The sequence below is a fragment of the Lonchura striata genome, chromosome 2, assembly GCF_046129695.1.
Source record: "Lonchura striata isolate bLonStr1 chromosome 2, bLonStr1.mat, whole genome shotgun sequence".
NCBI lineage: Eukaryota > Metazoa > Chordata > Aves > Passeriformes > Estrildidae > Lonchura > Lonchura striata.
In genome coordinates this window covers 71,674,165-71,688,145 of record NC_134604.1, presented here as the reverse complement: position 1 = coordinate 71,688,145, position 13,981 = coordinate 71,674,165, and the positions used below count along the sequence as shown (strand labels likewise).

General features: G+C 42.6%; 1 protein-coding gene across 1 annotated transcript in view; it reads right to left on the bottom strand.

Moving 5' to 3' along the window:
- Positions 1–13,518, bottom strand: part of XPO4 (exportin 4) — a 72,820-nt gene extending 59,302 nt beyond the window's left edge. Inside the window, exon 1 of the mRNA XM_077781467.1 lies at positions 13,394–13,518. Coding sequence (XP_077637593.1) covers positions 13,394–13,474 — 81 coding nt within the window. The 5' untranslated portion in view covers positions 13,475–13,518. The remainder of the gene's footprint in view (positions 1–13,393) is intronic.
- Positions 13,519–13,981: the final 463 nt, after the last annotated feature.

The window sequence follows — 13,981 nt, the reverse complement described above, 5'->3', positions numbered from 1 at the left end:
TTATTTTCTAATCTCTACATTCACTGTTCTAACATTTCAAAGCACAAATGAGGTCTGACCTACAGTTCTGTTTGGCAAAATAAAACTTTTCTAAAACATCTGACTGACTGATGGCAATGGGAAAATTCACACAGTCCCTTGAAGTCAGTAAGATCCAACAAAGCAACAAGATGTCAATCCATGTATGCCAGAGAAAGCTCAATCAAGACAGAAAGTGTGACTCACTATGTAAGAGGACCAAAATAAGAATAACACCATAACTACACAGAACAGTTACAGAAAAATTCACAGTTCCAAATATTTTCAAAGCTTTTAATGTTAACAAATAAAATCAACCCACTCTGACTTCAGTAAAAATGGCACATCACAATTGTAGTAGCACAGGAACCCTAAAAATATGTTACTAAAGGATACAAAAAGTCAAAGTGCCTTTACAACAACTGCATTCAAGCCTCATGTCCTCCTCTCCTGTTTCCTTTCATTGTGTAAAAGCAAAATCTCCCTATTAAGAGATGGGAGATTCAGCAGAAAATAACCCCCCATGCATTCTAGCTACTCCTCAGGTATCACAGGGCTAGTGGTGGCTGGCCTTAAATTCTGAGTGACACCCAAGTTTGGCAATCTGACCATCTCCTGGAGCTGGAGTGAGCTTGGCCTCCTTATCCTGAAGCAAGAAAGAGAAGAGTTAGTGGAAATGAACTGAACTTCTCCCTCAGCTCCCACCAACTCCAGATGCTTCTTTCCCCACAAAGAGGCATGGAAGATACATGGGTAATAGGTAGAAAGGAATCTCAGCACCAACACACACCACAAACCTCACTGCAGGGTGGACTATCCCCACGGCAGGTCCTGGTTCTCCAGCAAGAGATAGGATCCTAGCCTAGCCACAGCCTCTGAAACCCTGATTGCAACTCAGTCATAAAATTCAAGTGGCTCACCTCTGTATTGCTCATTTCTGTGCCTGTAAGACAGCACAGACACATCTTTTTAAGAAAACAGTGACTTTCAATACAAAGTTTGAAGAAAAAAAGAACCATTGTGATCAATATTCTACTAGATAGGAGATCATAATGCTGGTAATGGCAATACTCGTTTTCCAAAGTTCATAATTTGAGATGTACACAACATATGACCCATTTATCAGGCTCACAATACATCAAATACAGTCAGCATCTGCTCTCCTTCTGCAAAAGAAAATTTCACATAGTGTGTGAAGAAGTGTCTTATACTATCTATTTTTTCCTACTGTCCAATTTCAAATTATACTTTCTGAAAGAACAGCTATAACTACCCATTGCTGTAAGGATGGCATTACTTTTACTTCCATGTAGCCTTCTACAGTGAGCACGTGCAGTGGAGTGAGACATCACAGGGTGACCCCCATGCACCTCAGACCCCAAAACACAAGAGAAAAGGCATCACTACATGAAATATTTAAATTGAGATAATGATAAATTTTGATTTCTGAGTGGTTTAGGCTTTGACTCCTATCAAAAAGACATTTCCTCCGACCAAGCTAATGAAGAAAGGCAGGTACACAGGGCAGCCAGTTTCCCTGCCAAAATTCAGAGTTCAGCACTTCCTCCACCATCAATCTTGTTAAAATATCAAAACCATTTTGTCCAATCATAGTTATTTAGTAAGAGTTGATTAAAAGCAAGATAAAGAAGTTTTAAATTTTTATCTAAATTTGATGTGAAAAATTCCTTTGTTTATTGTACTTTCAAAATGGCATGGCCTAAAATGCCTGACTTTATTAATGGCTTTTAACTGTTAAGGTGCTAGTGAAAACCTACAGACACAAGTGAAACACACACAAAGTACAATATTTGAATAATGTAAGAAAAGAGAATAAGATACAGACAAGCTACAGGCAAGAAATCAAGGTTTAGCAAAAAACAGCAGAATAGAGGCCATAAGAAGTTCATAACCTGCATTAAGTGGAAGAAAGCCAAGAGAATTTGTGAAATTGAAATTAATTTTGTGAAGAGAATAACATCTTTCACTCAAACCCAGGAAAAATTGTGAACTTTCATTGAACACACCTCAAAAAAGGTTCTTACCCAGTTTGCCCATCCTGGGAAACAGCGAAAATCCATCTAGAATTGTACATACTCGAGACAGTAAGATGTCTTCTACTTTTATCTGGTTTCACCACTTTGTTCCACTCTTGCAAATACAGCCTGAACCATGATACCGAAGAAGTTACACATCTATGTATTCATCCTCTGATACACAGGAAAGCAGACGCATGACACATATTTTGAGAAAACCTCTTCTAAACACAGGTTTTCTATGACAAAGTTGGGGTTTTTTTTAATCCCTACAGAAATGTTTGGGGATTTCATTTAGAAGATGTAATTTTTAGGACTCCCTTAAAGTGAGTGCCCAAGTTCACAATAAGAAACCTGCACCAATTAGCCAAGTCTCAAGTTCTAAACAGTCAAAGGGCTCCAGATATTCAGACTCCACTGAAAAAATTATTTTGAAGAAATATGGTCATAATAATATATTTTATTCTCAGCCCTCTTAGAAGGAATATTACTGTAAAATGAACAGGAGACTAACTCCAGAAACAATATTGTCATTTGTCTTGATATTAAAATTTAATATTTATATATTCCGCACTAAACAGTTCATTATTGCAAAGCTACTCAACATCTGTTCCTAATCCCACTTAAAACAACATCACAAAAAGGATTTGCAGCTTACCTTCCCTAATTCTCTCAGGAAGAAGCACATATGTTTTTGTGCTTGGGCTTTGGTGCTTGTTGCTGACAGGTGAGGAAAGTACTATTCAGACCCTCATCACCAGAGAGGAGTGCGCCTGTTTTGTAAACTTATTTGTACATTTCTTCAATAATAATGCAAGATGTAATCATCTGGGAAACTACCAAGACTATGGTTGAAATAGAAGTCAAATAGCAGAAACATTTTTAGCAAAATAAACAGTAGATACCAGTGGCCCAAGAGATGAAAAAGCTTAACTAAATGTGAACAGTTAAGACCTTGCTGAAAAACAAAAACCAAACCAAAATGATGATGCAGAAAAAACACAAAGCTCTCTTTGCACCTAAGATGAGTGAAGGTTAATGTAATACTTTTCAACCACAGCTTCAATAACACACAATCCATCTTTAAGGCACCTAGAATCAAACCAGCAGCTAGCTGCACAAGGGGAACATACTCCTTCCACCCCACAGGGCTACAGTTCTGTGCCCAGAGATACAGGTTGCCACTTGGGGATCTCCAGCTCCTGTATACACATATACATAGAGATGCTGTGGAGACATCCTCATGAAATCTACCAGTGACAAATGTGTAAAATGTGGTTTTTAGATGAAGGGTGTAACACAAGAGGAAACCAACTGAGCTGTAGGGTGAAACCCAGAGCAGGCAGGCAGGGTCTGCCAGCACCAGCAGCAACTGTGTGAAGTCATGGCAAGATGAGCGAGCAACTGACTTAAGGGATCATGTGAATGCCAGGACCACCAATACACAACCAAGCTGTGGCAGATCAGTTTTGGGGAAGTTCACAACAAAACCTGGAAGACCACCTATTTCCAGAACCAAATGAAATAATCAAAAGGAGAAGAACCTTTGCTGCTTGCCCAAGGCAGAGAAGTGACACATGTAGATGGTGGGCAAGAGGATGACATTTAACCTCATATCACCAGCTTGGATACCTTCCACCTGTCCCCAGACAGGCAGTACACAGAGATATGACTTCTCTTGTGCTGCCACAAGACACGGGTGGCAGTTCTGCTGTAACTCATCAATGAGCCAGTATGGTTTGTGCTTGTACAATTGTTTCTGCTGCTTATTAGCTCCGATATTGCTTGCACGCCATCACTAATGCCACAGTTAATGATAGCTGGAATACGTTTCACAGTAATAAAGGAAGGTATAACTGAGTTTTGGTTGTCATCCAACTGCACCACTGACCTTCATGCAGACCAATGCTTAAGTCCCAGAGCCACAGATGTTCTGTGGTACAAGTCAATGCACCAGCCTCTGGAGTACACACAGCTTTTGGATTTTCACACTCATTGTGCAGCACATTTTTTGAATTCAGCAAATACTCCCTGCCCTCCTTCACACACTGTTGGAGCAAAAACCTATGCAGCCAGGATATTTACATGTGATGTGAAAGTAAAATTAAAGGTTCTTCCAAAGCAGCCTGAAGAAGAGATAGAACATGGCTTAATCACTTCCTTGTGTCTTAAAAACTATCAGATTACGCATTTCCAAAAAACTTGAAATACAAAGTTGAGGAACATAGCACTCACTCCAATGCAATACCATGTAGCTTTTCTGCAGCTTTTCAAATGAACAGATTTGAAAACACATTTGTGAAGGATGCTGGTATTATTATTTTTCATCACTACAACAGGATCCTAGTCTAAGTTGACAGTAATGCAGAGGGGCTGCCTCTCCAGAACTCCAAGGCTGTGATGCTTGGAGATCTTCCATTCCTTCCAGCCATGTTAATTCCTCTCTGCTCCTAGACACTCTTTATTATCCTGTGCTAGCTTTGGCAACAGGCAAGTCCTTCTGACAGCCAGCCCAGCTCACTAAACTAGCAGATAATCAATCCAGCAAAAAGACAAGTGACCTTTTTTCTCTGCCATTCAGTGTTAGGCTGGTTTAGGCTCCTGTGAAAATATAGCCTATGTCACACTTACAAGCCTGGGACTGCAGATGTTCTTCACCTTAGCCAAGGCTTTTGAAATCCCAGAGACTGCCATCATAAACTCTAAAATTCCATGGCAAAACACCTTTCTGCACTTCACTGATTTCACAGTCACAGATTAATTATACAAAGCCTTCAAGAGACCCTGGCATAAGGCATATTTCCAACACTACTACAGCTGTGCCTCTAGCATTTTGCACAGCTGCACATAACACAGCTGGCCTGAATGACAACAAAGAGTGAAACTCATAATTTCTGCACAAATCATTATATACCTTTAGCCCTTCTTCATATTCAGTTTTGTAGTTCTGTAAATTTTGAATTTGGTAGGCACCACTAAACCAACTGATCTGACTTACAAAGTAACAGAAGTAAAAACCATTATTCACTTGCTCCTACATTAACTTAAATAACTTTTTAATGTATTTTCTACTAAAAAAATCAGTCTTGATTTGAGGAGAAAGAATTGTATATGCTACTTCCTAAGTGGTTTAACAACATAATTTGACCAAATTTCTTCCAGGAGCATAGGCAAGCTCTCTCATCTCAGTCAAGATACAAGAATTGTCTCTAATGTAACACAAAATAACTTTAATTAAAGACACTTTTCTCCCTGAATTCACTACCCAATCAAGCTCACTATGCAATCACTCAGGCGGGTGTACTATTATCCTACATTTTGGCAGAGCCAAAGACAGCACTGTACAGCAGCCACTCATTGTTATGTCTCTGAAGTAGAAAAGTTTGAGGTTTTCCTTTTTGGAAGATGGGAAATAAGAAGAAGAGGGACTATTTAAAGTATATCCTCTTGTCAATTTTCCTTCATCCCCTAAAATCCCTATCTTAACAACTAGTCCCTGTTCAACAAGATGTTTTGGACTTCAAAGTTCAAAGGACCAACGTCTCCTACAGCTCAGACCTGACATCTTCCCTTTTATTCCACATCTCCCAGCATATATGTGGGTTTATGCCACTCATACACCCCACTACACACCAAAAGTGCAGAGATATTATGTACACCTAATTCAGACAGACTTTTTAGAATCAAAACATTGTCAGAAACTGATGAAAAGGAGTATTTTACTTATCTGCTTGTGACAGGATCAGCTCAACTTAATAATCAAGAGGATTTCTTTCACCTCTCCATAGGGAAAGCTGTTAATTAACTAATGAACACAGATTAGCATAACAACGATAAGACTCTTAGGAAGCAGGGAAAACAGCAGTAGGTAGTGCCTGAAGAATAATAATCCAGATGGAGTTATGGACTAATGAAGCTCCCCAGCAGATGAATGTAGAAGCAAGTACACAGTATTTACATCGATTACTCAGAATAAAATATAGAGATATGCCAATGCAACAGTGACATGTCAAATGGGTGTGAAAGATATTGATTCAAAAAGACAAACACTCCCTCTGTGAAACAGTCAGGGGAAATAAACTCTAAGCATGCATAATCCCATTTCACTAGATTTTAATTTCATCAAACACAATGTTTACTTTTCAAAGATATCAGAATCTCTATCAATTCTCACTCCTCTAATCTCAACTCTTCACTTTAGTACAGATAAACTCCATGCACATTTGTTCTTGGCTCCCAGGTATGAGTTTCACCAGCATGGTGCACACTGCATGCACATTTATCTCCTAGGCAGTAATCTGAACTGTGTACCTGTAAAATGCACCAACCATACCAGTTCTTAAGCAAAAGAAGAAAAAACTATACATATATACAATGGACTCTTAAGTTACTTAGCACCATTCCAAAAAATTATCTGAACATCTTGGGTATGGTTCTCTGAAAACATCACCTTGCTGCTATGAAGCAAAAAAAGAAAGTACAATGTCAAGTTCTATTAGGGAAGGAATACAGAAGAATTTACAACCATCTAAAATCCTCAAGTACCCACATCACACAATTCTGGTTAGTTCATTCAAAAACAGTATTATAAATCTAAAAAATTACATTGGGATGATTTGATGTATGGGGGAACATCCCATAAGAAAAAAAATTACAAGACCCTTCAGTTTAGCTAAGAGATGACTGGAGAATGCAATCACATAGAGAATTATACAAAATCACAATGGATACTGTAGAAGAAAAATCATATCATTTTATAGCTATTTCTCATAATTTAAGAATTAATTAAATTATGAACCAGCAGGTTTCCCTCAAAGAACTATATTGTTTTTTTCCAAAAACACTTGTAAACCCCATTACACTCAGGAAAGCATGGAATATATATATATATATATATATACACACACACACGTGTCTATGTATAAAGACTAAATAATATATATAAAAACTAGAAGAAAATAAAAAGCATTCCCAAAGCAAGTGGACCCATTTGTGGGCCAAAAACAATGACAACACCTCAAGCTTTTGAAATTGCTAATTCAAATAATGTAAAGTGTCCACTAGTAGAAGAATCATCCTTACTTTTCAGACCTCTCTAAATCAGCAGCTACAGGCAACCACCAGAAAAAACCCATCTGTTCTAAAGTATTCTCTATTCTAGCCATAATATAGCACACATCCTGCTTTTTTCATGGGTGACAACTTGGAGGGCTTTCACCAATCTTCTCAGCATTGGAATGATTAATTTGTCTGATTTCTTCTAACAGGCAACCTGCCATAACAAAAGCAGAGCTACTCCATCTCTCCCTTTCACCCTTACTATGAACCATGCTTCACAGTCTGAAAAATTGCCTCACAATGAAGACATATTGCAACAAGAAACTGAACTTCCTTGTGGAATAAGGATTGTCATGGCCTTTGTGAAGAAAAGGCTGGCTTGTTATGCCAAGATGTGAGACAGTGGAGAGGCTGATTCAGCAAAACCACAAGCTAGGCCACTTGCTCATCTTGCACCTGGGCTTGAGCAAGGCTTAACAAGTGAATGTTGCCTGGGCTGAAGCAGAGGCCCCAGAACCTGATGTTGTCTCAGTGAAGTGCAGAAGCACCCATGACTCTGTGCCAGCCCTCAGCCTCACTGTCCCTTCACTCTGCACAACAAGCCTTGGTTTAGATCTGTTCCTCTGTTCCTCTGGGGAGAGTAAAGACCTGGTGAAGGTCAGATGGCCACTGCTGCTGTCTCAGCTGTGTAGAGGAGCACACTGAAGTACCACACTTCTGTGCTTTGTCAGCCACAAGATAGGTAGCTCAGTTTGAAGGTAACCAAAGACCCTCATTCACCCCTTGTTTAAATGTTAAAAGCCACACGTACCAATATGAAAATAAGAAAACAGATGTTCCTCCACCCTTCACCTATGATGGCAGCAACAAGCAGCCAATGATTTTTAACTGCAGTCATTCATCCATTTGTCCAAGAAGTACAAATTGATATTTAAAATCCTTCACTACGGAAGGACAAGAACACAACCCCAGTCTACAGATAAGTCAATGGGCTTGCTCTTCTCCTCTCCCCAAAGCAGGCACAACTCTGTGATAAGATTTGCTTCTCTGACTGCATTGGAGCTTACCTGGGAACACTTGTACACACAGCTATGCACTTATATTTTGTAGGTCTAGTGCAGTTATTAGCAATCTAACAAGAACCTATAATCAGACTATTCATGACTCCACCACCCTGAAAGTTCTTATTCAACGTGACCAGACTTTAGTGCCCAAGTGGTTATAAATGAGAAATTAAGCCTATCTGTACCCAGCCCCCGCCCAATTTCTGAGGACTAGCTAGAAGTCAAGGGGATTTATTTCCTGACAATTTCATACATTTACCACAACAGGCCGGATCTCCAAAAAAGGCAGGTCAAAAAGAGCCAACCATATATAAATATAACCACTATCATGGTTGATGGTATAAACAATCTGATCCTACTAACATGCTCCCTTATGCTCTTATTCTGTAACCTTATTTGAACATCTGAAAGTGAAGTTTCTGGGACCACTGTCAGACCACCCAACTTTAGTCTGAAATCTCCCTCAGAATAGCAGGGTAAATCACAAACTAAATGGTACCCTGAGAAGGTGGTGATGTGAGAATCCAACACACACCCAACACTCACCCTTTCAAACAGACCACAGTGAAAACTGAAAAAAATAAACTTTTAAAGAATGGAATTCTTTTGCAAAATCAGAGAATCACAAGGTTGGAAGAGACCTTCAAGATCAACAAGTCCAATCCATGCTCTAACACCTCACCTAAACCATGGCAGCAAGCGCCACCTTCAGTCTTTTTTTAAAACACATCCAGGGACTGTGACTCCACCACCTTCCCAGGCAGACAATTCCAGTACTTTATCACTCTTTCTGTAAAAATCTTTTTCCTACTATCCAACCTATATTTCCCTTGGTACAGCTTGAGACTGTGTCCTCTCATTCTGTCAGCTGCTGCCTTTGCTCAAATGTTCTTTGAGCTTTCCAAGAGCCACACCACATATAGAATAGCCTAACACAGACCTCTGGACCTACTTCACTCAACCCCCTGCCAAAAAAGAAGTCAAAGTTAGTTCAGGTTGTTCAGGGACTTGTTCAGTCAAGTATTAAATATCTCCAAAGAATGGAGATCCTACAGCCTCCCTACACAGCCTGCTCCACTGCCTTCACCAATCACACTGTGATTTTTTGGTCTTCTCTCCAGCTGGATTGTTCCTTTCTGAAACTTGTAACCTCTTCTCTTTTCAGTGTGCAGCTCTAAATGAAGTCTGGCATTTCTAATATCAGGAGTTGGTGTTAGCAAGTAAATTGTACAGTGAAGGTACATTATACACTTGAGCCAACCTGACAACTCATGACTAGCAGGGGCAGACCAGCTCTGTATGTGTCCAACAATCTAATTTCAGTGCCCCTGTGCTAGCTCTGCAACCTAAATGGCTGCACAGATAGCCAATACATCTTGTTAACCTGACAGAAATCCATTCTCTTGTTTAATTCCTATGTCATCTCAGCAATATTAATATCTTCTGCACAGGGTCACAAGGGAGAAAGAGCTGAAGGTAAGAACAGAGCACCTCTTTTTGGAGGGAAGTGGGGTGAACAAGCAATAACCTGTGAATTTACATTTAAGAGTCAGAGAACATCATATGCTAGAAAATTTCAACCTGCTTAAATAAACTCTCAGCAATAACTAGGCAGTGTTAGGCATGTTTCTTACTTCCTCCTCTCACTTCTGGGATGAAATTTACATTTCTTTCCTTGATAATACAACCAATGTCTTCTCTAATCCATGAAGACAGCTATTAAAACAGTGCTTAACTGGTACTAATTATATTTGGCATTAATTACTACCTAAGCTAAACAGAACATCATAGATAGGAGATACATGGTCGGAGACACCATGCCAGTAGGAAATAGAGGAGGAGTAAATTAAATCAGTTCATACAGATGTCAGTGTATGATCTTTACCAAGCCAAAGTCACACAGGCTAAACAGGAATACCAGCCTGTGGCACTGAGAAACTTCACAGCAAAGCATTAATGGGTATCTTCAGGTGAACACCGTGCACCTTAACTAGAAAAGAATTACATACTCAATTTTCATATCTCAAATAATTTTATGCATATTAAAGAAAATAGTCACAGCACCAGCCTTCAAAATCATATTTGGCAGCTAATGACAAAATAAGTTTCATCTTTTATAACACTTTGTCAATTTATACCAAATTAGAATCCTTTCCCAAATTAGGCCTTTTGAATGTGATCTACCTAGAACCTGTTGAAAGGCATTACTGGTAACATGGGAAAAGCATTTCCATGCAGCTGTAAAGAGCTTGGTGAGAGAAAAGATTGAGCATTTCCAGTTTTTAAACATGGCACGTCATGGTTTGTAAAGTCTATAAAGATCAGCAATTTAGGAGATCAGGATTTGGGCATTCTTTATCTGACATCTAAAAAGTAAGTTTTCAAAGGAAAAGTCAACTAACCCAGAGCAATGAAAAAAAATTAGGAAAATACTTCTCAAAGACTTCGAGAGCTCACAGTAATCCATGCTTATCCTCAAGGAAAGTTAATTAAACACATTCAGGTCTTTTTATTAGCATGCTATTATTTTCTCAAGTCTTAGTATTTCAATTTGAAATCACAGCAAATACCAAGTAAACCACCACCACTCCCTGCTCTGTATTTTGAAATGCTGAAAAACATGTGATGCATCCCTAGCCATCTGTATTTTGCAAAGATTGCCACTGTCTCAGCTGCGACAGACTGTCACAAGAAAAACTTGCTGAATCCCTCCACAGCTCCCTGCCAAGTTAACACCTTCTGCAATCTATTGTCAGACCATTCTCAGGTATGGCTCCTCTGTAAGGTGGTTGACTCATGACCTCCAATGCTAGCAACAGGCTCATCACTCTTCACCCCACAAGTCCTCAGATTTTTACATAAATACCTTTCTAAGTGATCCCAGCAGGTTGCTTGACCAGTTCAACCCTCCCATCTGCCACACAAAGATAACTTCCCGCTTTCATCCCTAAGAGGACCTTTAGCCAAACAGCGCAGCCCTCTGGCTAAGTGATATTCAGATCATCACTGTACAGGTGCAGTCCTGACACACAATTAGGCCCCTCTTTCTGCGCAGTTGCTAGCAAGACAGAACAGGAGCAGAGCTCATAACTCTTTCAGTCTCTGGAGTCTCATGTCCAACTGAAGCACCTGCTCTCCTCTCCTGCATCCCTCCAAAGATTCGATGATTTCTGAGAAGGAACACAGGGCAATAACCCTAAACAGTTCTCACAGCTCTTCCACAGCCAACCGTGCTTAAAGCCTGATTCTGAGTCCTCACCCTCACAGATAGCCTTAATGAAATCTCTACTTCATGCAGCTTCCTCGGTGAGAGCCATCTAACTAGCTCTTCTCAGGTTAGTGCTCTCTATAAAACTTCCAAGATCAGCTGTAGAAAAGAAATAAAAGAAGAAAAAGCTAAATACCACAAGTCAGGTTTCACACTGTCAGAGGCTGTAGAGAGGAAGGTAGAAATTCAAAAAGGATCCTACCATTCATGTGCTTGCAGACCCAAGATGTATTCTTATCAGCAAGTTCAGCAGCTATTCTTCAACAGAAGCACAAACATTATCGTAAGAGGCCTGCACCTTTTAATTGTATTAAGGCTTTTGCTTAATTCAACTCCACAGTAAATTGCTTTTCCTTCTCTGTGCTAGCAGGCTATGCTAGAGAAACAATGCCCACAACAAGTCACATTTAGTCTCCAAGCACAGATGCAAGACTTTGGGGATGCCACTGCATGTGCTATTGGTTTGATACTGAAAACTATTTAACCACGAGCTTCATTCCACACTCCTGTTCTGTTACACAGTAATACTTACTACTGATTTTTCCTTACTAAGTCAAACTCTCCTAGCAATTACTGCATTTGTGTTATTTTTAAAACAGACATACGCAGACCTTACCAGAACACCTAACAATCTACACAGACATGTTTTGTAAAGCATGCACGAATCAAAAGCGGCTCAAAGCTTGAAGCCCATCACTGGTGGAATACTTTTTGAAGTATTTTTCTAAAAGGACTAGAGCTTGCTGCCAAGCTACTTAACTTTACTGTCCTTCTTGGAAACATAGTGTTTTTCAGGCTATTACTTGACAAGAAGTAACATGCATATCCTGATGGGACACCCACGAGTAAAGCTGATCACCTCTCATTTTACAGTCAAGCTACTTCAGTGAGCCATTAAAACAGAACTGTTCAGGTTCTGACCATTGATTAATTACTGATACCATAAAAGCTTTTCTAGTATTTCTTTGGGTTGTTTTGAAATTCCATCAATAGCAACACCTTACAAACTTTATTTCTGTCAGAATGACTTTTTGGTAAGATAAATTCTGTGGGGAAGGCTTTCAACTCAGCATGTACAGAAGATCTGCAATAAAGACCTGTAAAATATACCAGACAACACAGAGCTTTTCATTCAAACAAGTCTTCTACAAGGATGCAAACCTAAGATACTTTAACAGTACTGGTCACTACTGGTATCCAGCTCCATCACAGTTCTGATTTTACCATATGGGCCTTCTTTTCCACGTAGTTATGAAAACGAGATAACACACAGATATCAGGGAGAGTTAACTGATAATTAAACAGATCAAGTGCGAAGCCCCACTAACGGCTTTGCTTCAACGCGGCAGTACCGTGAGCCTCTGGCTCCTCGGTGCCCCTCTGCTTAAAGGAAAACTCTGGAACCGAATCGCGCCGCTCCCGAGGCCGCTTCCAGGCTGCCCAGGGTGCCTCTGTGTCCCCGCCGGGCTGGGGACAGGCGCGACCTCCCGCCGCGGGAGGTGCCCCGGGCCCCCGGCGAGAGGGAAGCAGAGTTGCTCACTGGCAACTTCAGCGAGGGTCTGGGCGGCAGGCGGTGGCGGTGCGGGGCTCGGGGACGGACACCCCGCAGGCGGGGCGGGCAGCCGGCAGAGCCTGCCTGGGGCGACGGAGAGCGGGCGGCACATGGAGGAGCGGCGCGGCGTGCGCGGCGGGGCCGGCCCCGGCTGCGGGGCCACAGGGGCGAGCCGGCGCGGCAGCGGAGGGGCAGGGAGGGAGGGAGGGAGCCCGCTCGAAGGGGAGCGGGACGGAGCGGCGGAGGAGGCGCGCTCCGGCGGGCTGCGCCCCGAGCCCCGCGCCCGAGGGGCGAGGGCAGCGGGAACGGAGGCGGGGAGGGGAGAGGGGTCCGGCGCGGGCGCCCCTCCGGGGGCGAGGCGGCGCTCCGGGCGCGGCGGTGCCGCCGCCCGCCTCACCATGAGCACTTTGGCCGCGTTCTCCAGCTGGGCGATCACCTCGGGGGCGCCCCCCGCCGCCGCGGCCGCCGCCGCCATCATGGTCTCTCTTCAATGACGCGCCATGCGCTGCATTCTGGGGCGAGGCGGCCGCGCGCCCAATCGCGGCCCGGCCCGGCCCCGCCGCGGAAGAGAAGCGGCGGCGCCGCCGCAGCACCGCGAGCGCCGGGCCGGGACAGCGCCCGCCCCGCGCGCCTCCCTCCGCCCGGCCCGCCCCTCAGGCCCCGCCCGGCCCGCAGCGCGCACCGGCGCCTCCCGAGCCGGGCCCGGGTCGCCGCGCTTGGCCGGCCCGCGTCTTGTTAGGGGTGGAAGGGGTCGCTGGAGATCACGCGGTTCAACCCCCCTGCCTAGCCAGGGTCAGCGAGAGCAGGTTGCACGGGAACGCGTCCAGGTGGGTTTGGAATGTCTGCCAGAGAGGGAGGCTCCGCAACCACTCTGGGCAGCCGGTTCCAGTGCTCTGCCACCCGCCATGGAAAGAAGTTCATCCTCCTTTTGAGGTGGAACTCGTGTTCAAGCGCGGCCGTTGCTCCTCGTCCTGTCGCTGGGCAC